The 23,636-nt window shown below is 41.1% G+C and overlaps 1 protein-coding gene across 5 annotated transcripts; it reads right to left on the bottom strand.

Annotated features, from left to right (window-relative positions):
* Nucleotides 1–3,431: 3,431 nt before the first annotated feature.
* Nucleotides 3,432–20,436, bottom strand: LOC122864084 (trafficking kinesin-binding protein 1-like). 5 transcript variants are annotated; one of them, XM_044171143.1, is made up of 19 exons: nucleotides 20,261–20,436; nucleotides 19,697–19,762; nucleotides 19,391–19,585; nucleotides 16,072–16,148; nucleotides 15,497–15,613; nucleotides 14,870–14,970; nucleotides 14,524–14,629; nucleotides 14,353–14,431; nucleotides 14,109–14,239; nucleotides 13,932–14,006; nucleotides 13,683–13,820; nucleotides 13,530–13,606; nucleotides 12,121–12,369; nucleotides 10,682–10,962; nucleotides 8,929–9,047; nucleotides 8,054–8,264; nucleotides 7,821–7,926; nucleotides 7,023–7,148; nucleotides 3,432–6,767 (listed from the first exon to the last, which is right to left on the bottom strand). In XM_044171143.1, the coding sequence occupies exons 4-19, from the start codon at nucleotides 16,120–16,122 to the stop codon at nucleotides 6,182–6,184; spliced, it is 2,553 nt and encodes an 850-aa protein (XP_044027078.1). In that variant the 5' UTR covers nucleotides 16,123–16,148; nucleotides 19,391–19,585; nucleotides 19,697–19,762; nucleotides 20,261–20,436; the 3' UTR covers nucleotides 3,432–6,181. The 5 variants fall into 5 exon arrangements, with proteins under 5 accessions (XP_044027078.1, XP_044027080.1, XP_044027079.1 ...); XM_044171145.1 differs by having other exon boundaries at nucleotides 10,682–10,959; XM_044171144.1 differs by lacking the exon at nucleotides 19,697–19,762.
* Between the last annotated feature and the right edge of the window lie 3,200 nt (nucleotides 20,437–23,636).

Genomic DNA, 23,636 nt, shown 5'->3' with positions numbered 1-23,636 from the left:
GTATTTTGTTAAAATGGAAATGAAGGAAACTCCTGCTGCTGTCACCTTATGGTACAAAGAAATGTTTAACATGTTACCACAAGATCAGCACTATATACTTAAAGATAAGATTAGTCATTTCTGAATATTTGGAAGCCCTTTCTGTACTATGTCCCTCTGGATAGTTATAACATATCTTTAAAGGGACTATCAGTGTTGAAATGGGGACATGTTTGTGAGAGTGGGGTGAGGTGTTTTTGTTCTTGTCTGGATGGTATTTGTTAAGTTGTTAGTACTGTTGTGCATGTGCATTTCTCCTTTTTGGGATGCTATTTGTTTTGCTTTATATTTAAACTAATAAAATGATTTGAAAAAAAAATGTAACTCAATGTCAAATTTTGCCTTTGTCCATATCTCAGTTGAAAGATAAGTGTCATCCACTTCTTTTCCTCTGCCAGGTTGATTTTCTTTTACATTAAATGTTACAAGTAATAAAGTAAATGTATTGAAATAAAAACATCCCACTGCTATCCAAATGGAAATGAATAGAGATGTGTTACATACATTGCATAATCCAGGCATCTATTCCAGGCATCTTGCTAATATTACAATCACACAAACTAACAAAATGATTTCATACCACTTTTCCAGTGCCAAAGGTCAGTGCCTTTACCTGATGCAAAACGATAGCACAATGAAAGCAAAATCCTGCACATCAAAAAATTGCTGGACCATCGTGGATTATGGGTAATGACACTGGTTTTTGAGTATGATGAATGTGATGGGAGAGATGTCTGATGCTGAGAAAAAGGGTCAGCGTGCAGCCGCACAAAGGAGATGAAAGTCAGTGAATGCATCATTCAGGAAGCGGGGAATGTTTGAGAATATCTTCAAAAGAACAGGAAGATCATTATGAGCTTCAATGTCTGTGCTAAATATTGAAGCGGTTTCGAGAAACTGATATCGATTTAATTATTAAAGCAGTTATTAAAGCAGGCTCAAAATAAATCCTAATAGTTGCTTTGGCTCCACTAGAGAGACAATAACAGCCCCAGTTCATTTTGGTGTTATGAAGAAATGTTGTGAAAATTTGTGATTAAACTTATTTAGACAAGAGCAGTAGACAGGATTTAATGACGTGGTATTGACACTTATTGTTAGAGGTCACCGGACTTTCTATTTCTTTTTGTTACGATTATCATGAAAACAACAACTCTGACAGGCTGCTAGGTTTGACCTGTAGGAGGTATTAGGAGGAATCCACTGTGGTGGTGAATTGTGATGAAGCAGCCCATTATGCTGCTCCTGGCCCCGTGTGTTAAGTGAAAGATGTGACTGTGTAAGTGAGGGATCGATGAACAAAGCAGGCTTAGTGAATTATTCAGAGAAGGGGTTTTGGATGCCTTGGGGAAAAGAGAGGTTTTGCCGTATGTTTATACGTTTGTGTGTGTGTTGGGCATTGAAGCCACTGCCTTGAACAGAGGTCGCACTTGAATCAGAAATTTACAGAGACTTGAGATTCTGAGAGGGCCATGGGAATTGACTCAAACTTTCTGTTTAAAGAGCTGAGACCCGAAACTTCAGAGTTAACGGCTCTGGAAAGGTTTAAAGGCTTCAGTGGGACTGCCGGTAAATGTCTCCACTGTGTGTGTGTGTGTGTGTGTGTGTGTGTGTGTGTGTGTGTGTCAGCAGATGTGTATGTGTGTGGATGTGGATATCTGTTATGAGTGTCAATGATGCAAAAAAGGTCAAAAGGCGAATGCATGTGTAGGCTACAACGTCTTATATGAAGTGATTTGACCACTCATACATGCGTAAGTGCTCTGGTTTTATGTGCTAATGGGCAAAGCCACACACTCATGAAAGGAACATGAGCTCCAATAGTGTGGCTGTAATGAAGATCCAGACGAGCAGATGGTCCTAGCGCTTCCTGGACCATCTATGAAACTGGCTCAACGTACTGTCTTTCATTCTCTGTCCTGTCTGTCTTTAAAATTTCGATTCTTTAACTTCAGATCAGCTTTAGTCAATTCAAAGGCATTTTACTGGCATCTACAACACAAAGAACTTATGGCAAAAGCAGGGAAGGAGAGTTCTTTTCTTTGTTGGTCTGAACTGTACTTCAAAACCCTGTTGATTCATCTAGCAACCATCACCACATAAAGCAGCAGCAAATGTTTCAAAGATGTAGGAAACATAACTACACATTCAAAATGTATTAAAGAAATAGTCCGGCATTTTGAGAAATATGCTTGTTAATTTTCTTGCCTAGAATTAGATGAGAAGATTGATGCCACTCTCATGTTTGTACAGTAAATATGAAGCTACCACCAGCAGCTGATTAGCTTAGCTTAGCGTAGCACAAAGACTACTGAAACAACAAGACTCTACAGCCATGCAAGCTCTGTGAGGCTATATTTAGGCACAGTGATGCTTCGAGCCAAATGCTAACATCAGTATGCCAACATGCTCACAATGACAATGCTAATGTACTGATATTGAGCACGTAATGTTTATCTTGTTCACCATCTTAGTTTAGCATGTTAGCATGCTAACATTTGCTAATTAACACTAATCAAAAGGTACAGCTGATGCTTATGGGAATGTCATTAGTTTTGCAGGTACTGTATATGGTTATCATCATAAGCATTGGACAAATGTTGACCTGATGGTGGCGCTACAGGAAAAGTCAGAGGATCACCAAAGTTATTACAATTCATTCTGAGGGAGAATGAATGTCTCTGCCAACTACTACTAAGTTTTATATAATATATTCATGTAATACTGTTAAATAACATCCAGTTTAATATCAATTTTAATGAACACTTTTAGAACATCATGAGTGGTGTTGATGAGGGTACTTAAACTCATCTGATAGGGCTGTGGGGGTACATCAGACACAAAAGTTTGGGAATACTGCCATAATGCAATTTCTGTGCTCACAAGATACAGTGTGGTCCTATTTGCACCTGAGGTTGGATTTCCCCTTTCAGCAGGCTGTTGATTTGATGTTCTGATAAATAAGATGATTAAAATGTTATATTAAGAGGATAAATATCCAAAGAGAAAGATGTCAGTGACATTTGAAATAGAGCTAGATTTCATTCCTTCTAATTAGACTCCCCCCTGCCAGAGTGGCATTTTTGGGTTATTGCTCACCTCTCATTCACCCTGTGGCTAATAGAGGTTTAATAAGCAGCCCTCATCATATCCCTCATAGCACAAGAGATACAGATGGTGAATGGGTAATGGATTATGACTGCGCCAATGTGGACAGAGGCAATGTACTTCACATACTGACTATTTTCTGGGCTTAGTTATTCGTGAGCACCATCTGCTGGAGTAGGGTAAATAATTATTTCCTGTCTGGGACTAATCTTTTCATGATTGTCAAGTCTTGAATGAGTCAGGACTTCATGAAAAAACACAGTGGGGAAAATCACAACATTACGTTATGGTTTGATTATTGAATTTTTATTTGGAAAAAAACCCTTATTACATGCTCACCCCAATACTTGCAGTGATATGTAGTTCCTGGTTATGCACTACACATAGAGAGTCATTTATAAGCATGTCATCATTACTGATAAGTTAGTGACAATGAACAGTATATACAGTGAGCACATGTGAGACAACATCATTTTTATTTGTTTAAATTCATAGGATTTGAAAATAAATGAACAAGTGCAATAATGGCTGTGAAAGCTCTTTCACACCTTTAATCCAACACATGAAGAACATATATCATCAAAAACAAATGGTCGAGGCACTATGTTGCTTCATTTCTCCGAAAGCTTCCGACCACGACCGCTGATTAGCCAGAATCACTTTCCTCCTCCCTCTCTCCGTTCTCTTTGTGAGCTGCGGCTTCAGCGTATCGATCCGTCCAGTTCAGTGGAAGCACCATCAACTTCCCTGTCTAATAGCCAATTAGGAAACTAAACCAAAGTATCTTTAATACTGACATAAAATCTATTTAATGATTTGTTGAAAGTGACTTGTCAGACTCACACCTAATCACTTCAGGAGGGATTTAGGTAGGGGTAAGACTGAGGGGAGAGAGTGAGGGTAAGGATGGCATATTTTCATGTAGCGTATTTGGTGTAATTTTTTTAAATCATTTTTAAAAGGTGGATCTTAATCCAATAATAGAGAAGAAGAAAGGCATGGTGTAATGCTACAGCGACTACAAATAGCCAACTAGTGGGATGGCAGATTTAACTGAGTGCACCTGTGTATGTCTGGATGTGTGTGGGATTTTGTGGATGTGTTTCAGAAAAGGCAAGAGTGGGAGTACTACATCTAGCCAGCAGAGTCAGTCTCCAAAGCAAGGGATGTGAGTGGACAGCGGTGGGTGGATTTTTACCAGACAGATATCTTAATATCTCTCTTTCAAGAGATTCAGCTTTTAATGGGTCAGTTCACCCAATTACAAAAAATTGAAGTACATAAAATTGATTTTATGTGACCAGATTTTTAGATATCTGCATCAAAACTAACAAAGCAAACAGAGTCTACAGTACAGTGGCTCTGTGAGTGGTGCTTTGAGCTAAATACTAACATCAGCTAGCTAACAATGACAATGAACATGCTGATTGTTTAGCTGGTACATGTTCACCATCTTAGTTTAGCGTGTTAGAATGCAAGATTTGCTAATTAGCACTAACACCAAAGTACTGCTAAGGCTAATGGGAATGTTTTTAATTTTACAAGTATTTGGGGGGAAAAAGCATTGGACAAAATAAAATTCTGACCTGATGGCCCTAGAGGAAAAGTCAGAGGATCACCAAAGTTATTCAAATTCATCCTAAAGGTGGCATGAATGTCTGTACCAAATTTAATGGTAATCCAACAATTAGCTTAAAGATTGAAACGGGGAAACAGCTAGCCTGGCTCTCTACAAAGTTCAAAAATCTACCTACAAGCAACTCTAGAGGTGTTTTCACATTTCTCTACTGAAGGGGGAGATGTCTGTAAACTTCCCTAAATCTGAGATTGAAACGTACTCCGGGCAAGCTAGATGTGGGATGTCACAAATCCGAAAGCCAGTCACAATGCCACCGGCAAAGAGACCTGTCACCTCCAGCGCAGAGCGGACTTGTCAGTACAGAGAGTGAGAGTTTGCACTTAGCTAACATAGTGAACAGTTTGACAGCAAACATGGTAGAGTGTGCAGTTTTTGGATGTAAACCGGACCCTGGAGCTTCCTTCCACTAACTACTAACATTATGTAATAACAATGTGAACACACTGTAACATCTTAGCAGATATTATTGTATGTTTCACAACCACTAACGCTGTTTCAGCCATTGCCAGTTACAAGCTAACAAGCTAACAACATACAACATATAACAACAACAAATAAAAACCCTAACCCTAACTATATTTACCATTCTGATATATCTGATTTTGGTGCACAACAGATTCCTCATCTGGGTCTGACTGAGGCCCAAACATGTATGGCTGAATCTCTCCAATGTTTCCTCTAACTCTAGCCATCCTGACACGCACCTCTCTCTCACCATGGATGTATGTCTCTCACCCACACCCATGCTCTCACCGGCAACGGTCAACCTAACACACAGGTGGTTTTACATACTTTAAAATGTGTCTGGAGGGGAACTTTAACAGACAAACATGAGGGTGGCTCTTCTCATCTAACTCCCACAAAGTAAGCATTATTTCCCAAAATGATGAACTTTTCTATAAATTGGTAGAAAGTAATTCTAATGAAAACTGTTCACAGTGAGGCCTGTGGATTATCCAGTGTAACAGGGACACTTTCTGGAAAGACAAGTTGAACATTTTAAAAGTAATTGTTCAATGCTCTGAAAAACAAAAATGAAATTCCTTTCATCTCTGTTGTAATGAGAAACCTCTGAGACTATTTCAGAGATATCTCATAATACAGGCACATAAATCCAAAACTATCTGCGTGGCTACATATCAGAGGAGGTTTTTGTATTTTGGGTGAACCAACCCTTTAAGTTATTCTCAAGCATGAGTCACCACCTAAAAGCACTAAAGAGTGGATAGTGTCCATGTGGAACCACAGTAGTGATTAGAAACTGGTCAGTAGTGCCACAATGTACAGTATGAACAGTGTCAGTCAGTGTTTGGGCTCCAGGTGACTGCTCAACAGTCAGCCTTTGGCCCTGCCTGGCTCCTACTTGGCTATCCTAATGGCCTGCAGTAGTCCAGACTACTCCTGGGGCCCCGGGGCTTTCATGGCCATGCTGGCCCCAACCATGGCTGGATAACTCCGGTTCCTCCTCATTCCATCGGGCCCAAAAGGAGAGCCGGATCTGCGCAGCCCACCCAGAGGCCCCAGGATAGGGCTGGGACTCATTGCTCTGCCCCCTGGAGCTCCAGCCACACCCAGGCGCTTCACCTTGTCCAGCAGGTTGAGGTTGTGGACAGTTACGCTAACGTCCGTCTGGCTTTCACAATCCCTCCCTCTCTGCCTTCCCCTCATCCTCCCTGTCACCTCCTTCAGAATAGAGCGGGCCGGTTTAGAGGCCAGGAAGTTGTCGTAGGAAGGGCTCTTGAAGTCGAAGCCCGCGGGGGTTGGCACAGCTGAAGCTCCCTGTCCTGTGGGCGAGTTAGGAGGTGTTGAGGGTCGTTGGTCGGGCGCTCGGTTAGGAGCGATGGAGGTGCTGAATAAGACTCCTCCATTGCCCTGACCGTGATCCAGGCCATGGCTCTGGTGATACACAGCTGCTGAGATCCCTCTCTCTTGGAGAAGGCGCACTAACCCCAGGGAGGTGCTGGTTGTGCGTGTTGCATCTCTGCACAAAAATGGGAAACAAATGAGAGTCAACATCACACTAACTGGCAACTCAAAAAAAGTTATGCTGATCCTTGTAGTGCAATCTGCTTTCTTCTGCTGATCACTGCTTTTTGTAGAGAACTCCTGGAAGCAAGTTAACTTACATGTGTCTTGTTTTAAGGAAAAACTCAGTGTGATATACAGTGAAAGTAACAGTCTTCTAACTCATTAACAAAGAAACAATGTTTTGTTTCTAGTGTATTTGGAATCGTGCCTGAGGTTAGTTGAGGATTCGGACGGCCTGAGACTGAGCCTGCGGGGTGTGCAGGGTGTAGCAGCAGGAGTGCCCAACAGAGTGCTGGTCATCACACAGGAGGACGACGCTGGGACTGGGTTTAGACTGGAAAGAAAGAAAGCAAACAAGACAAAAGAACAAAGAGAATTAGAAACATTGAAAAGATTATACTTCTTGTTGATTTCAACAACTTAAATTGCACTTTTATGATATCTCAACATTTGTTGTGCACAGGGGATGTTGTTTCTTCTAACCATAAGCATCTGCATGTATTATTTAGCACCTTCCTACTGTCTAGCAGACAGCTAACTGAATATTGTTGTTTGGACACAATCCCACCTCAGCACTGCTGTTTGGATCTTATTTTTCCTTTTCCTTCTCAAAGTACCATATATCTAAACAACGTTATCACATTAAGCTGCATCAAATGTTAAAACGGCATTTATATTTCTATGTTATTTTTTGTGTTATTACAATACATAAAATGTAAAACAATACTAATTTTAATAGCTTTTAAAAGCATGCACCATTCAAGACAGAGGAAAATGTGCATCCTTAGGAGCCAAACACATGACAGTTCTAAAAACGCATTATTTCATTAGGACTTTTGTAATAAGGCATATATTTGAATATGGCTGCTTTTAGCAGAAAAGCAAAACCTTGCAGTGGTTGATTATGAAAGAACTCTGGCAGATCAAAGAGAAACTTTTTGGCACTCAAGGGGAAGGGCCACAAAGAGCTTTTTTCAAGCAACACCAGACTACTTATGTTGCTCACCTTGGCGTGACCCGTGTCTGCTCATCAGTTGGGTGGAGGATCCGACAGGTTGTGAAGGTGTAGGTTGAGCTGGTGTGGGCCATACATTTACCTGGGTAGTATGCAGCTGCAAGTCACACAATCACAGTCAGTAAAGAAACTCATTTTGAAACACTGCAGGTGTTCCAAACAGGTTCAGCAATGTAAAGGTTTACATTATATACAGTATGTATAAATGTACAGTATGTCCTCACCCAGGACATCAGTGTTGCTGAGATGCGGCGATGGGGATGGAGAGGGTGGAGAAGGTGGAGCGATGCTGGGTGGAGGCTGCCCGAGGTTGGTGTCACCGGTGGTGCTGGAGGTGGAGGGCACGGCTGGTGAGGCAGAGGCTGAGGAGGTGGGCAGATTCTGGAAGTATTGCTCCCCTGGGTCTTCCTCCTCAAAGCCACCCCATGGATATACCTGTAGACAATGCAGCACAGCATAGAGAGAAGAGTCCACATCACTACAGGTGCATGCTTCTGCACTAAATGTTACAACTATTTCTTGTAGTAAAATTAACAGTTATGAAGAGTAGGGTAAGGGGTGCTTTGCAAGTAATAAGTCATACCATATAAACACACACAAGGTTTTTGTTATGTATCACTTCCCTCTAAATATCAAAATAAAGTTGAATTTTCCCCAAAAATAGAGTTATTTTGGTCAGTATATGTTTTATTCATCATTGTCTTCTCCCACTGAACACATTGGGAAGAGAAATAGCAGAAAAGTTAAAGGGAGCTGGCTACTTTGATATTATGAAGGAAAAGGAGCTTTCTGGAGCATTTTACTGTACATTACTGTACTCTGGTTTCATAAGCACATAAGAGGGGTTTGATTCCCTCTATAGTAAAAGTGGGCTATGAATCCCCCTTTTATTCGTGCAATGAAAAAGTTGTATAATTACTAGTGTACCTAATTACATTCTGTCATGGAGTAGTAAAAACTAACACTATGTTTGCAGTAATCTGTTAGCATGTTGCGTAATAAATCCAACACATAAGGTAAACATATAGAGATGCATTTGCATGAGCATGGTCATATTGTAGATATGAAATCTCACACACAAGCACATACACACACAGACCTGCTCCAGCTCTAGTTCCAGGGGTCTGTAGCCCTTTGGCACGACTCCTGGCCTGGCGTCCAGAATCACACCGAGGTGAGGCTGGGCTAACTGCTGCCAGTGATGCAGGGTGGCAGAGCCTGGTGGAGAGAAATGGATAGATCTGCAATGTACTTAATATTTTCAATATATGCACAGATAAATGCATGGATTATTTATGACTCAATACTTAATATATAACTGGTTCTTTTATCGTCACCAGACATGTAATGCATTTTATATGTAGTTTTCCTGAAAAGATCTGTTAGCATTGCTTGCAAACGGCTGGCTGGCCTATGGTTTCAGTTAAAAGGCTTAATAGGCTTTCCTTTGTTAATTCATGTTATTCATCAACTATAATAAATGTGTAGTAATAGGTTTTGTGATATTGGTGCAGACAATTTAACAGCTATTCTGCTGTAATAAAGTAGATATCACATACATATCACAGATTATGTAACAAAAGCACGACATGTAACCAATAAAAGCATGCATTTAAGATAATAACTGCTTTTATAATAACCACGTCTAATAAGCATATCCATGAAAAAACAAGTGAAGATAAAAATGACTGAATAAGTCAGTGATCAGGATGACAAACAAAGATGGCAAGAATACAGAGACACTAAAAAGTGATGAAGAGCAGAGGAATAACATGAAGATGAAATGGCAGCACAATTAGAATGAGAAAAGGTTTTTATTAGTCAGCCACATGAATTTGAAACAGAGATAGCAAGCAGTGAAAGAATGAACAAACTAAAATCATAAAAAAACAGAGAAAGCCATAAATAAATAATAATAGAGACAGAATAATACATATATGAGAAATAAGAAGGTGTAAGTACAAACCAACAAATGAAGCAATGGCAGGGTTTCTATATATCATGGAGATGTTTGCTAGGTTAACAGTAGACAGTGTGCTTTTAAATGAAGTATGAATTATTACCAGCAGAGGGCAGCGCAGGCCAACAGTAGCCACCTTTAAAGATTAAATCAACACTGCATCACCAGGGGAATAACAAAACGCTGCTGTGACACTCTCTGGGTACATCCATGGTTCAAACTTATATTACACTTCTGGCCACACCCCAATCAGTGATGTCACATCGGGTGCTCTCCATCAGCTGTCAACACCAGCTGTAACATCATAAATCACTGGCGAACGAGTTTAAGTGTCTCCTTATACTTACTGGATAGCTATCATATGTACATCCTAATTAAGTCTGTTTTCCCTTATACCAGAGGGATCTGTTAAAGAACAGCAGCAAATGATTTGGATGCATGGCACAAACCGAACACTATCCCCTCTTTCTTCCTCTGTTTAATCACAAGTGTGTATCTGTCTACAGCCATCCTCTCGGCTGTGTGTCGTTGTAATAGCTGTGTGGAGATGGAAAACTGCCTGACTTGTGATGGTGCATCAGAGACCAGAAAGAGTTGAAGAGCATTAGCGACAGAGGCCTCTCTTTCCTCTCTTTTGCTCCCATCATCTTCATGCTCCCAGCTCGGTCTCTGGCCCACCTCCTTCCTCTCTCCCTCTCTATCCCAGCTCCGGTCTTCCTCGCCCATCCCCAAACTCTTTCCCTCTCCCCCTCGAGTGTCCACCCATGCCGACTCTCCCCCTCCATCCCCCAGCCCCGCATGCTCCCTTTCTTTGTCCCGACCCGTTGGTGTCGGTCGCCTTCCCACTTCCTTCCTGCCTTGCAGCTCATCCCGCGCTCCCTTTCTCCCTCACCTTCAAGCGGTTTGACGATCTGGAGTTTGTCAGGGAGGTAGGGCCCTCGTGAGGCCCAAATGTGGAGGTTCCCAAGGGACATGATGCTTTCTGAGGGAGTCATCACACTCTCCTGGCCCAGGGCATCATGTAGACCTCCATGTCCTCCCCGTCTCCAAACCCTCTCCTCTTCAAAGAAGCGCCTCTCGCTCAGGTTGTTTTGTCGACGCAGAGACAGACGGCGCAGGGCGAGCCGCAGGTCCTCAGCTCCGCTGGCCTTCTTCTCTCGGCCCTCTGTGCTGCTGCCAGAGCAGAGATCAAACAGACACCAAGGGATAAGAATGTTTTTCAATGATTGAATCTTGAGAAAATCGCATCAATTTGTTGAAGCACATGTTATATAAACTGTACTTCTAACATTTGACTAATCCTCGAGGCTCAACTCAAGAAACAGTCAATTTAAAAAGGTACTTCTTCACTCTTTGACTCATGCAGATGTCTAAAAACTGCTCTCACTCTCAACTTCCTCTCTTTTTTTCAATTTGTAATTTTTTTATTTTCAACTTTTCACTAGAAATTAGTAAAAAAGGTTATGTAATGCGAGACATATAACAATAATAAAAAGGAATGATTATACAAATAAATAAATGATCAAATAAAGCAATTACAAATACAACAGAGGTATTACAGAGGTGAGCAGCGGTTAAGTTAAGACAAGTCAAGTAACGGTTGATTGGGAGTCCAATCTAGATGAATTTTCTTGAACAGGACAACCACTTGGACCACTCAGATTGTTCCTCATTATATAGCTCCTCATGTGGAGCTCCTTAGGTTTGTGGCACCCCTCTCCATTACCAACATGTCAAGAAAAGACCTCAACCACTGATCACCGGCCAATAAATCTGCACATTTCCAATGCAGTGCAATAAGTCTTTTGGCTGTCATACAACCAATGGTTAATAGTCGTTTATGATGTTTGGACCAAGAGCCTTCAGGTGTAGTAGTTAAAGAGGCACAGCAGAGGATCCCTGGGGACTGCTGGAGATCACCTTCAAATTTTGACAGTTTTGGTATACTCACAGTCTGTCCGAAATAGCTTGAAAGCTGCGCCCTTATCTGCATATAGGTTAAGAAGTCTTTATCCTGTAAACTATATTTGTCTTTGGCATGTGCAAATGTGAGTAGTTTCCTACCATGGGGATCCTTCATATCAAGCCTTTCAATACCCTTAGAATTCCAAATCTCATTTCTTAAAGGCTTGCCACCAAATGTAAACTTATCGTTATCCCACAGGGGGGATATCTGGAGAGTTGTTAAACTTAAAACTAACAAGGGATTGAAATATTTTAATAATTTCACAGGAGAACTTAATCATTTCATTTTAATGGGTGAATACCACAAACGTTCTAGGGAATCTCAACTTCCTCTCTAATTAATTATATATGCCTGCTCCTCCTCACCTATCCTGATTGGATGCCGTCTCCATCAGGATGCTCTGCGTTCGGTTGTCAAGGGCAATACTGTCTCCGCTGATGTCACCTCCATACATGCTGGAGTGAGGTGTGGAGAGGCCGCTGGACTGGGGTGATGTACGAGCTGACAGAGACTGGTTGGAGCCCGGGATGTTGGCATTGGTTGGAGTCAGAGAACGCTGACGGACTGTCTGGTTGACGTTCTTAACCGTCTCAAACACACGCTTCTGATGGCTTCTGCACACAACCAAGAGTATTAGCCTATATCGTATGCAGTTAGTGTAGTGTTAGTGTTTTATTTCTATGCAAAAATTTTCAGATTCAAATTACTGTGTTAATTACTGTTATTAATGTGTTTTGGGGGCTGAACTGCTTTGTAGGCAAGTTAAACCTCAATGAACAGAGTCAAAGAACCAAAAATTTTGTGACTATGTAACACTTTCTGGGTTAGCTAGTTAGCCTGGCTGACTTTCCACATGCAAACTATCCATGCTATCCTGTAGCTCTCTGGATAAGATTATACATTAGCTACCCTGTTATTGACATTTTCCATTTTTCAATTATTTTTTTGCCACTGAAGTTAGCTAACCAGCACATTTTGTTCTCATGTCAGCCACTGAGATTACTTTTTGTTTTCAGAGCTGTTGTTCTGCTGTACATGTAAGTGAAACCAGCGGAATATGTCTCTACTATTGCATTTACTGGTTTTAACTTTTGGTTTATGTCAAATGTTTAAGCTCTTGACACTAAATCAGAGTACAGGCAGTGTAAAATGTAAACAAGATAAGAGTCTACAGCCATGATAGCGGCTCTGTGAGGCTGGAATTAGTCAGTCACAGTGCTGATTTGAGCTAAATGCAACAATGACAATGACTGAATTCCACTTATTTCTAACTCTTTGAAAAAACTAATTTTGAGAAAGTCTGGTCCTTTTTGGTTTGTAAAATACATCACAAACAGTAGTTTGACTGTCCTGTAACCATAGTTAATGTACACATCATATTTTTGATTTATTTTAGTTACTTAAGTTTACCATACTAATGTATGTTGCTTATTAAGCTGTACAGTGTACTGTGGTAATTCCACAATATTAATTTGGACTTGCAGAATTAGGTTTATTATTAGATACAGTTTTGTTATTATTACTAGCACTTTAAGTATTATATTCTTTATATATTTATATGTGTTGTTACTTTGGCTAAGAGTAATTTTAGGTCCTACCTGTCATTGTTTTACTAGGGACAGCAGTGAGTGTAACAGACTTGGAGTAACATGTGCAACAGTAGAGTGGGAAGTCTGCTGTGAAACCAGAGAGAGTGAAGTTGGGTGTGTACTGTCTTGCCGTGCTGCCGTGCTGACGCTACCAACCCAGAAAACAGGGTTACAGTCATACATACTTCTGTTCCTCGCACTCAGGGTCATCCAGACTCAACTCCTTCCTCATTGTTCCCTCAATCTCAGCTGCCAGAGAATCCTGCAACACAAAAACCCGTGAAGGAACGGAAGATGATCACGTGCACACACCCACAGACACACACACACTCCCTCACCATGGGGTACAGTCCCAAGGGATGGTAGCGTCGAGGGGTTCCTGCAGGGTAGTTCCTGTTCCTTAGGTTCTTCAGCTCCTCCTGTGCTTCATGCAGCATCTCTATACACTCTGAATACTTCTCCTCCAACTCCTGGAGCTGTTCATTGTAAACATTAAAATTTACTTTTGGAATTAAAGTCAAACAGTCTGGTATCAGCTTGGCAAGCAAGAAAATGTGCTCAAGACAGGGCAGTGATGTGGAAGTTACCTCTGCTGTAAGCTGCCTTTGGGCATCTTTAGCTGCCACCAGGTGCTGAGAAAGCTCCTCATTCTCCACCGCATACTAGAAACAGACATGCAGGTTTGAATTAACAAAACGAATAGAGCATAATAACAGTCACCTATGAGTTAAAATGGGTTCATGTGTCTGTCCGTGTGTACTCACAGATTTGGCTTTCTTTTGCAGATCTACTATCTGAGAGAGGAGGTGTGTGATCTCTTCTTGCTGTCGGGAAGCATCCTCAGTCTTACGAGCCAATTCCTCCGCTATGGCAGAGATTTGGAGACTGGACAACCCTGACAGGACAGAAGGGAAAAGTTGAGTTCAAAATTAAGTTTAGACATGCACACAAACACAGGAAAACAGTATAAAAGACAGAGATAGAAATGGAGAGTAAGACAAGACTTACTGAGTTCTTTCACACAATCATTGACAAGCTGCTGCTCCTTTTCCTCATATGTTTCAGTCTCTGACTTCAGCTGGTTAGCCTGCATGTAGACATCCATGATTAAACAATATATTCCCAGCAATTCCAGCTTCTTACATCACACGTGTGCGTTGCTGTTATTGTGTGTGATACCTCTGAGCGGAGCGACAGGTTCTCTTCTTCCAGATCTTTGAGTTTCCTCTGGAGAGTGTCGCTCAAAAAGCCTTCTGAAGCTGTTTCCACTTTACTTTTCTTACCCCTTTGGACAGATAAACACAGAGCGAGCCTGAAACTCCCAACTCACAGCCAGAAGTTCAACTCTTACTTGTTGTTTTCAGTGCACTGGTTTATAGGAATCAATGTTAAGCTGGTATTTTATGTGTTTAACATTTTTGCTTACTTTTGCGATGTGGCATACCGAACTCATACACATTCAAAATGTTTAAATCAACTTTTTATCGACAGAAAGAGAGATGATTAACAAAGAAAGGATGCTAACGTCGGGGAGCTGCTGGACTCATCCTCGCTGTCCTCAACTGCATTAGTGTAAAACTGCAGCAGCTCATCCTTCAGGTTCAGCTCATGGTGCAGCTGGGCCACCTGGAAGAGAACCGATTATGGTAACTGCTTGTGCATGTTTCTATATAAATGTGTACATATACTGTATGTATGCATGTATGTGGTGTGGATGTACCGCAAAAACATCCATGTTCTATATCTCATTCTATTCTACAATCTGGTTTATCTTCAAGCAAATAAAAATGTGTTGTGTGAGATCACTTTCTCTAAAAGTGCCAAACATGACAAAATAATTAAGCATAAAAGTTTATTCATAATATTGGAAATAGTGGTATGACAAAAAAAACGTAACACAAGGCCCACTTACAAGCTTTTTAATTATTTACTAGCTCAGAGTTTTCTAACATATTACATAGTCTTCAACAGAGTTACAGAGTTTGTTCAACTGTCATGGTTGTTGAGCAAACTCCATCCACCGCAGAAGACTCTGAGATACAACTGAAAGCTACAAAATAAGATAGTAAGTGGATCTTGAGTTGGGATTATCTAAATAATCAGAACTAACAATTTTACGAGTGCCTGAATCTGCATGTGTGTGTGAGCAGACCTCTTCTGTGATTTGTGCCACTCGCTCCTCCAGATAGTCATTCTGCTGCGTCAGAGTTCTGTTCTTCTTAAGAAGCGACTGGCCAATTCTTGCAGCCAACTCCAAATCTCTCTCTTTCTATTGGTTGGGACACAGGAAGGGTAGAGAAGAGAAGAGAAGAGAAGAGAAGAGAAGAGAAGAGAAGAGAAGAGAAGAGAAGAGAAGAGAAGAGAAGAGAAGAGATAGATAATAAGTATAGCATCAATACCCCAAAAATCCCATAATGCAACATTGGTAAACTACATTTGTTCTTGTTGGTGTCCTGTGGGGGTGGAGGTCCAGTCACTGTTAGTATATTTAGAGGCAGAATTCACTCACTGCTTTCTGTAGTTTGCTGTTTATTTGATCACTTTCTTTTAAAGGAAATTTCCCTCAACTATTCATACCATAGACACATTATATGGCCAAATAGGGCAAATCTACAGTGCAGCATCCTCTCTGGTTCAGCCTCATTTTGTGATTTCGACTAATTAATAATCCTTCCTAGTGCAGCTTTGAATTACACTGATAGAGCAGACAAAAATAGACCGTCTCACCTCCTCCAACAGACGTGTGACAGCATCGATGTCATTGTAGGTCTTCGTCATCTGGCCTACTCTGTCTGCACATAGCACTGTGGAAACATAAAACATGCACAAAGAGTGGGAAGATGCTAGCAAGCATGCGCAGAGGTACATTCATTTTGAGAAAAAAACCTGAGTCAGACCCCCTTTACTGGATGAAAGCAGTGGGACCTTTCTGTTGCAAAGGACCTTGCATCTTTTCATCACTTCTGGTGTGATACATGAACATGCACAGGGCACGCACACACAGCCACATTATGTAACACAGAAAGTTTGAAAACACATCCTCTCAGAGGTGTCATGTTTAGGATGTAACAGTTCCATCACCATTGATATAATGTTAGTGTATGAAAGAGCAGGGCAGAGGAATTGTTTTCCATGGCTTTGTTGCCCTGAGGTGAAAGCTCTTATTGACTTCAGACCTCTAATCAATAACATGCTGTACAAAGTTATTGAATACATTATGTTAAACCTCTGTAATCTTGTTAGAATTGCAACCAGCACAAAATAATTTCATTGTTGCTTCATTAAAGCACCTTTGAGTTTCTCCTTTGAAAATAAAGAGAGCCAGCAGCGTTCAAACTACTATCCACTCTGGCTCACACAGGCACATTGATGGACTGTGGGGATTTGTGTGTGCATGTGTGTGTGTGTATGCTTGAGGGCTAATATGTCAAAACAGAGCAAATTCAAAGTCAGTAAGCTTCAGGAATTTCCACTTAATGAGAGGAACAAAGCCAGAGACAAGCTCCAGTGTAAGACCATGAACCAAGAAACACTCAAAATGGTTTCAAAATGCTATTTTTTTGTCGCTAGAAATCCTGAAAAAATGAAAATACAAACTGTTTAAGCTGTTGGAGTCATTATACAAACTGTAACAGGGAAATATTGAGCAATAAAAATAAGCTTGTACTTCAGTCTACTGTGAACAAAAATCTAATTTAGTTTAATTGTGGCATTTATTACTTTGGTACTGGAAAGTAATAAATGCCACAATTAAAGTGATCACATATTAAATTACTCTTTCTTTTCTGTATTTTAGACATGTACTTTACCTTTCTTGTCCTCCTTATAGTACCAGTCATCCAGCTCACATTCATCCCTTGCTAATCTCTCCATCCAACTCTTGCTGTCCATCTCTTCTCTGTGCTCCACAATGAGTGACAAGCACAAATGACAACTGGTCCAAACACTGATCCATTTACTTTCCCTCTCTCACTCCTACTGCTCAGCTACTGTATAACAGGCCCAGAGACTGAATTACCCTCCGCCCACATGGGCACTCCAGTGAGTGAGTGCGAGGGAGGCAGAGAGATGAGAGTGCGCATCCGTTTTGGAAAGGCTCTACAGCTGCTGAGTTGGAGGTGAAACGGAAGTAGAAGTTGTATCATGATTTAGAGGATGCAGGATGGGAAAAAAAAGCCAATCAAAGATGGCGGGCTGCAGTGTGGACTATCCTCTCAGTTTATAAGTGCTGACAGAACTCCCACACCTCTCTCTTTTTTACCTTTCTTTCACCCCCCTCTCCTCTCTCTGCTGCTCTGTGCAAAGCTGCTGAACATCTATCTGCCTCCAGCAACTGTTGCCATGACAACCCTCATCCACAAACAAACCACTGCCACATGCAGAGACATACACACTAGCTCATTACCATTGATCATGCTGCAAACAGAGGCCCAGACAAACACACACACACACACACACACACACAAGTGTTGTGCTTTATCCTCATGACTTTTGAACACAAAAGAGTGGAACCCAATAATCTAACTTCTTTGTAATACATCCTATTTGTAATACAATCCTCCTAACTAAATAGATTCCTCACAATGAAAAACTATTACTAAAAAACGTTCAGTAGACAAACAAGGTTAATTTACCAACTCAACTGAAAGACCTACAAAGGGCTCATAACAACATATTAGACATACATTTAAAGTGGACTTAAATACATGGACTAATACAAATTCAGTATGTTCAGAAACAAGGTTATTGTGATGCAGGAGATAAATCTATGACGTTGTTAGCATCCAAACTAAAGAAACAGCATGCTACCAATACTATCTATAAAATAAAAAAAAACCTCAAATGAAAGCAGTTCATTTTAAGTTAGAGGAGATACACTGAACTTTGCCATTTACTGCAGGGGACTCTCAGTATAAATTAAATAATGAACAACACATAGAAAATCTCCTTAAATCTCTCTGCCTAATGTCACCACACTGTAGATGAAATAAATTCATCAAGATGTAGATTAAAACCACACTAAAGTCTGGAGCATTACATCTGAATGATTCAAAATATTCAGAGAACACATACAGTAACTCTAAAAATGTGGGCACCACCTTGTGGAGGGAGGCTACAATCACAGTTACATTAAAACAGGGAAAGGACAAACTACACTGATAATAATGAGAGATTAGGACTCTTATTGAATTTTATTCATCAGGATTAATCTGGACAGATTTATCTGTCGAAAACAGGTAAAAGATTGCATTAGACAACACCACATACCATGTGGCAAAAACAACAGAAAAGAAACTTTACATATGGCTTCTGATGTAGAGAAGGCTTTAACCTCAGCTAGGTGGACATTTCATTATAATGTCCTAGAACAATTTCATTTCATGAGACAGCCTCTGCAGACAGTGCTGTCCTCTCTGTCCAAGCCTCTTCTCTCTGTTCACAGTGATATGGCAGGAGGAGAGCAAAAATGACTTTTATAACAAGACGATGCATTGATCTTCCTGGGCCAAACAGCAAAATCATTATCTGTTTTAATGTTGACGGTGGAGCAAAATGGTTCATTCGATGGTGATTTATTATGACCTGACTGAGGACTTTAAAGACAAATACGGTAAAGATATCACAGGACTATTTGATATTGAAGACATACCCCTGAACTCTAAATCTAAAGATAGGATCTTATACCATCAATCAACTTCTCAATTGTTTAATACCTTTTAAAACCCTCCCTATAGATACACTAAACAGCTATTTATAGAATTAAACACAATAATTGCTCCTTGCTATGCACTGTTTATGACAGAAAATACAAGAATGAAATACAAAAATGGGTAAATCCTTCACTCGTTCCAGAGATTAAATCCCACCAGTTTAATCTCCAGTGTCCCTCCTCGTCTATTTCTTTACCACATTTCCACTGTCTGAATTTGAAACAATAGAACTAAAAGGTTCCTGCAAGCTTCAGCAAGAGCATCAGCAGCACAGGAAACATATATACTGTATAGAATCACGTCATTGCTGCTGACTGTGCTCTAGCCAGACTTACAGAAGTATTTGAGGGTCTCTTCGATCTGCTCGGTGGTCAGGTCGAGCCTGGCCTCCGGTGCGACGAGGGGAGTGTGCAGCCAGTCATCGTGGTCGTAGCCGTAGACGGTGTCAGCCCGCAACCGGTACACCGGCAGCTGCTCCTCTAGAAGACTGATGATCTCAAACTCTGGCAGGTCAGTACTGTTGCACACATCTGAGGATCACAGAGAGGACAGGGAGGGAGGAAAGTGAATGTGCTGCTGCCTGGTGGTGGACTGCAGGCCTTTATGATGTCAGTGTGTTGTGGTCACATGGATGTTAATACCCTCAGTCTCAGCCCATTCCCCAATAAGACCTTGTTGTGTTGGGTTGTTGAATGCCGACACCAATACTGAAATTCAAATCAAAGCCAATGGCACAAATCACAGACAATTTGGTCAAAGTTGTGTTTTATATCTTTTCATGTAAAAGTGTAGTTCTGATCATTTTAAAGCAGCATCAGTTTAAAGATTTCAGAACAATGTTATCAAATAACTAGGTTAATACTTTCATTGTAAACAAATACTCACTATCATGTAGACACACACAGATCTGATCACTTAATTTAGAGTTGATGTAAACTGCCATTATTATATACAGTAATTATTTGAACCAGTAACTGTAAAGAGTTTTTAAAATGATGGCATTTGAAGCAGCATTACTTTATAACATAGATCATCAGAAAGAACAAAAAAACTAAACACATTTTACATTATAAATTCTAAAGAGGTGCTGCATGTCAATTGCTAAGAGGAACAGCAAGTTACATATTGCTGCTGTCATGTGCAAACTATGTAGCTATGTTTGGAGATTTCCTAAAATGTTGACCCTAACATGCATACATACGTACCTGTGATGGTCTCGGCATCCCTGCAGTCGGGCGGCGCCGGGTGTGTGTCATGCTGGCTGAACTCGCCCTCGCTCACATACTGCTCTTCGTGGGTGTGCCACTGGTCGGGCTCAGGGTCCGGGTCCGGGTCCAGGTCTGGGTCCGGGGGCAGGGAGGGGGCTGGGGAGGCCAGCTTGGCTCACCTCTCACTGGTGGAGAGAAACAAGGGCCATGGGCCTCTGGAGTTGGAGCTCCACTGGGTTAGACAGCAACCTGGAGAGGAGAGATGGGGAGAGGTGAGGTAGGACGGCAGAGACCTTTACAGAGCCATGCATACTTGTGTTGGTGTAACCCAAAATCCACACTGATCAATGCACCTCTCTCTTTCTGTACACGGTCTTTAACTTCAAGTGCTGCTGCTGAGTCTGCACTGTGCTGCCAGCCAGCAGGCTGCACAAATCCCAGCCTATCCACTGCAGACACCACTTTTGATCTGTCGGGAAATGAATAACAAGGCAGACGGGTTAAGAGCAACTCTTGATAATAGCATGATATGATGAGAGTGTACTACTTAATTGATCCATGTATAGGAAATTCTTTTTTCTTGTTCTTGCCTCATGGGAGTTCAGACGGCAGGTAAAACTACAGAACAGTGGCTCTTGGGCTACGAGTGGTTCGGTGTTTCAAGGCCACTTGCGAGAATGCATGCCAACATGTGAAGTTAAAGGACAAACTGTTGAACCACTAGCCAACACTGCAACCCACATCTTCTGACCTCAGAGTTTGATCCTGGGTCCTCTATCTAAAGTAAATACAGCAGTGGCCATGCATAGTGACCTTGCGGCTCTCTGTCTTCAATGTGCAGGGCTCGGTGTGTCACTGCAGATGCACAGCAGGCTACAGTCAGTAAACACACCACAGATCTGGATAATGAAATTCACCTGTGTGTCAGATCAAACAGCTAGCGATGCGGGTAGCGGAGCAGAATATAAATAGAAACAGAGAAGAAGTGTGTGTGCATATGTGTTTGTGTGTCCTCTGTAGCCACTTACACGAACAGGAGGTTATCTCTGTACTTGCATAAGATAATGGACACCTGGTGATGGATCAGTGCATCTGACATAAAATGTTTCTATGACACTAAGCAAATGCACGACCACACCAACAGATAAAGGTGACCAGACGCTTTGACACATGCTCTGTTCTCTGTATAGCAGCACTACAACCTTGGGACGTCTTTCCCATTGCGGCAGCTTGAATGCTGAATTCACTCTCTCTTGGACTAGTGTTCAGGAGGAAATGTATTTGGCCTGTAAAACCCTTTTCAATGGGCGGTTCCAAGATTGCATAATCTGTGGATGAAAGATGATTTCCAACTGCCGATTTGGGATTAAAAGTCATGCATCCTAACACTCCCAAATCACTGTCCCCAACCAACTGAACCATACATGTCAACTTGTAAAAAGTCCTCCTCCTCAGGTCTTCAAAAAAGGACCAACACTGTGAACTCTTGGCAAGTAAAAGATTTAAAGTAATTTCAAACAATATTTCTGTGTTTAATACCTCCATAAAGACATGGATTAGACCAGACCCCAAGCATTTCGAGATAGTCAAAATATCATGTTTTTTTGAGAATTTAGAAAAGAAATACTGAATTATAGTTGGGAATCTAACACTGAGGAGAGAGAAACCTAAAATCTGGGTGGCTAAATAATCTAAAATAAAGGCAGCAACATTAAAATTATATGTCTTATATTAAATGGCCAAACAGCTCATTGGATTCAAACATTCAAAAATCACTGTCCTGCAGTGAATGCTGCTGCTGCTGCTGCTGATGGCGCTGCTGGCAGTATCCCCAGTAAATAGGCCAGGTTTCATTCATGCATGTGGCATAAACAACGTTATTTGAATGCTGCCTGAGGGTGTGGCTTCATCTACATCAGCAGGTCGCGTCACAGATGCGGATCTGGGTTTTTATAAATCGTGTCCTTACAGTAACACAATAAGTATCGGAACATGATCAGCTGACCTTATGAGGCATAACATCGCCATTTAAATGTGTGCAGTGAAAGCAGCCCCGGTACAGAGCCCTACTCACGCTCAGTAGTGACTGATCCAGAGTATTTTCTTTGTCAAAAATCCAAAAGGGACTCTGGTGCAGTTAAGTAATCCTGACGGAAGGAAACCGGCAGATATTGATGAATGTCACTCGAATGAGCAGGTAGAAACGGTCTCTGTCAAACAGTGTGTGTGCAGGCCGGGCAGGTCGCTGTGGTATTTCTCTGGTCTGGACTCCCTCCACAGCGCCGACAGCTCTGGATGTTCAAGGTCACCTTAGGTTGGTTTCCAAAATCGCTCTTGACCCGGTCCACTCCTCCTTCCCTTCAGCCATCTCCCTCTGTCTCCTTTCTGTCTCCTTTCTCTGTCTCTCACTCTCTCCGGAGGCTCCCTCACCACTGTGAAGCCAGCCAGCAGGAGAATCATAAGACTTCTGGTCACCGCTTTCAAAATAAAATCCTTATTAGTGAACAGATTTGAACCCAAAAACCAAGGTGAGAATTTACCATGAGAGATCCGTACAAAATGAATAATACATATATTATGTTTCCCCTCAATTTCCCTATTATAGCATGTATTCATGGCAATAAAAACCTGAATTTCCGATGTGAAAATACTTTTATGGAGCATTGTAACAGTGTAGTATGAGTTAACCAAAACTATGGAAAAGGAGCTCCAATATCTATACAGGACAAAATATGATGCAAAAATCGTGCTTTAGATCGATTCAAATTTCCACCTGATGACTGTAATGTGTATTATGTGTAGTGATATCTAGATCTATATATCTTTTTAGTTTTTGTTTTTACATTATTTTATTTTGGAAATTTTTGGATTTTTTTTGTGCTTTTAATTTGAAAGCAACGCTGTTTTTCCTAACCGCATCCCGGCGAACTCTATCTGACTTTGACCTTTTTTCTCGCTGCTGCCATCCAGACACCCAAACTAGGACCCAACCCGTTGTGGACCGAGCATCAGTGACGTCACGAGCACCCAAAACAGGAAGGGGACATGCTACGAGGCTACCGTTTATAACAGACATATAAAGAAGGAAACCTACTTCCAAGGCATCCAATAACAAATTGCATCTATTTGGATATTTGATATTTACTTTCACAATTTTTACTCATTTAATTTAATTATATATCAGCATACAGACATTATTCACTAGATATGCAAGGTGCATTATTATGCATAAAAACATAATTCCACACACATACTGTATGAAAGACTTTTTTTTAAAAGTGAACACTGACTAAACAAAAATGAAACTAATTCCCATGAATCTGCAGTGATTGCTTCCCACTTGACCTGCTAGATCGTAGAGAGAGGAGCCATT

This window comes from Siniperca chuatsi, linkage group LG17 (assembly GCF_020085105.1).
Source record: "Siniperca chuatsi isolate FFG_IHB_CAS linkage group LG17, ASM2008510v1, whole genome shotgun sequence".
Taxonomy (NCBI): Eukaryota; Metazoa; Chordata; class Actinopteri; order Centrarchiformes; family Sinipercidae; genus Siniperca; species Siniperca chuatsi.
The sequence above is the reverse complement of the archived record's forward strand: the minus strand, read 5'-3'. Positions and strand labels throughout refer to the sequence as shown.

Bases quoted from the DNA above. Each gene is read 5' to 3' on its own strand.
- LOC122864084 (XM_044171141.1), bottom strand. From the start codon at position 17,235: ATGGACAGCAAGAGTTGGATGGAGAGATTAGCAAGGGATGAATGTGAG. The intron at 16,149-17,153 runs GTAAAGTACATG...ATGTTTCCACAG, and splicing joins CTATAAGGAGGACAAGAAAG to TGCTATGTGCAGACAGAGTA. The intron at 14,007-14,108 runs GTGAGTACACAC...GTCTGTTTCTAG, and splicing joins TGCAAAAGAAAGCCAAATCT to TATGCGGTGGAGAATGAGGA.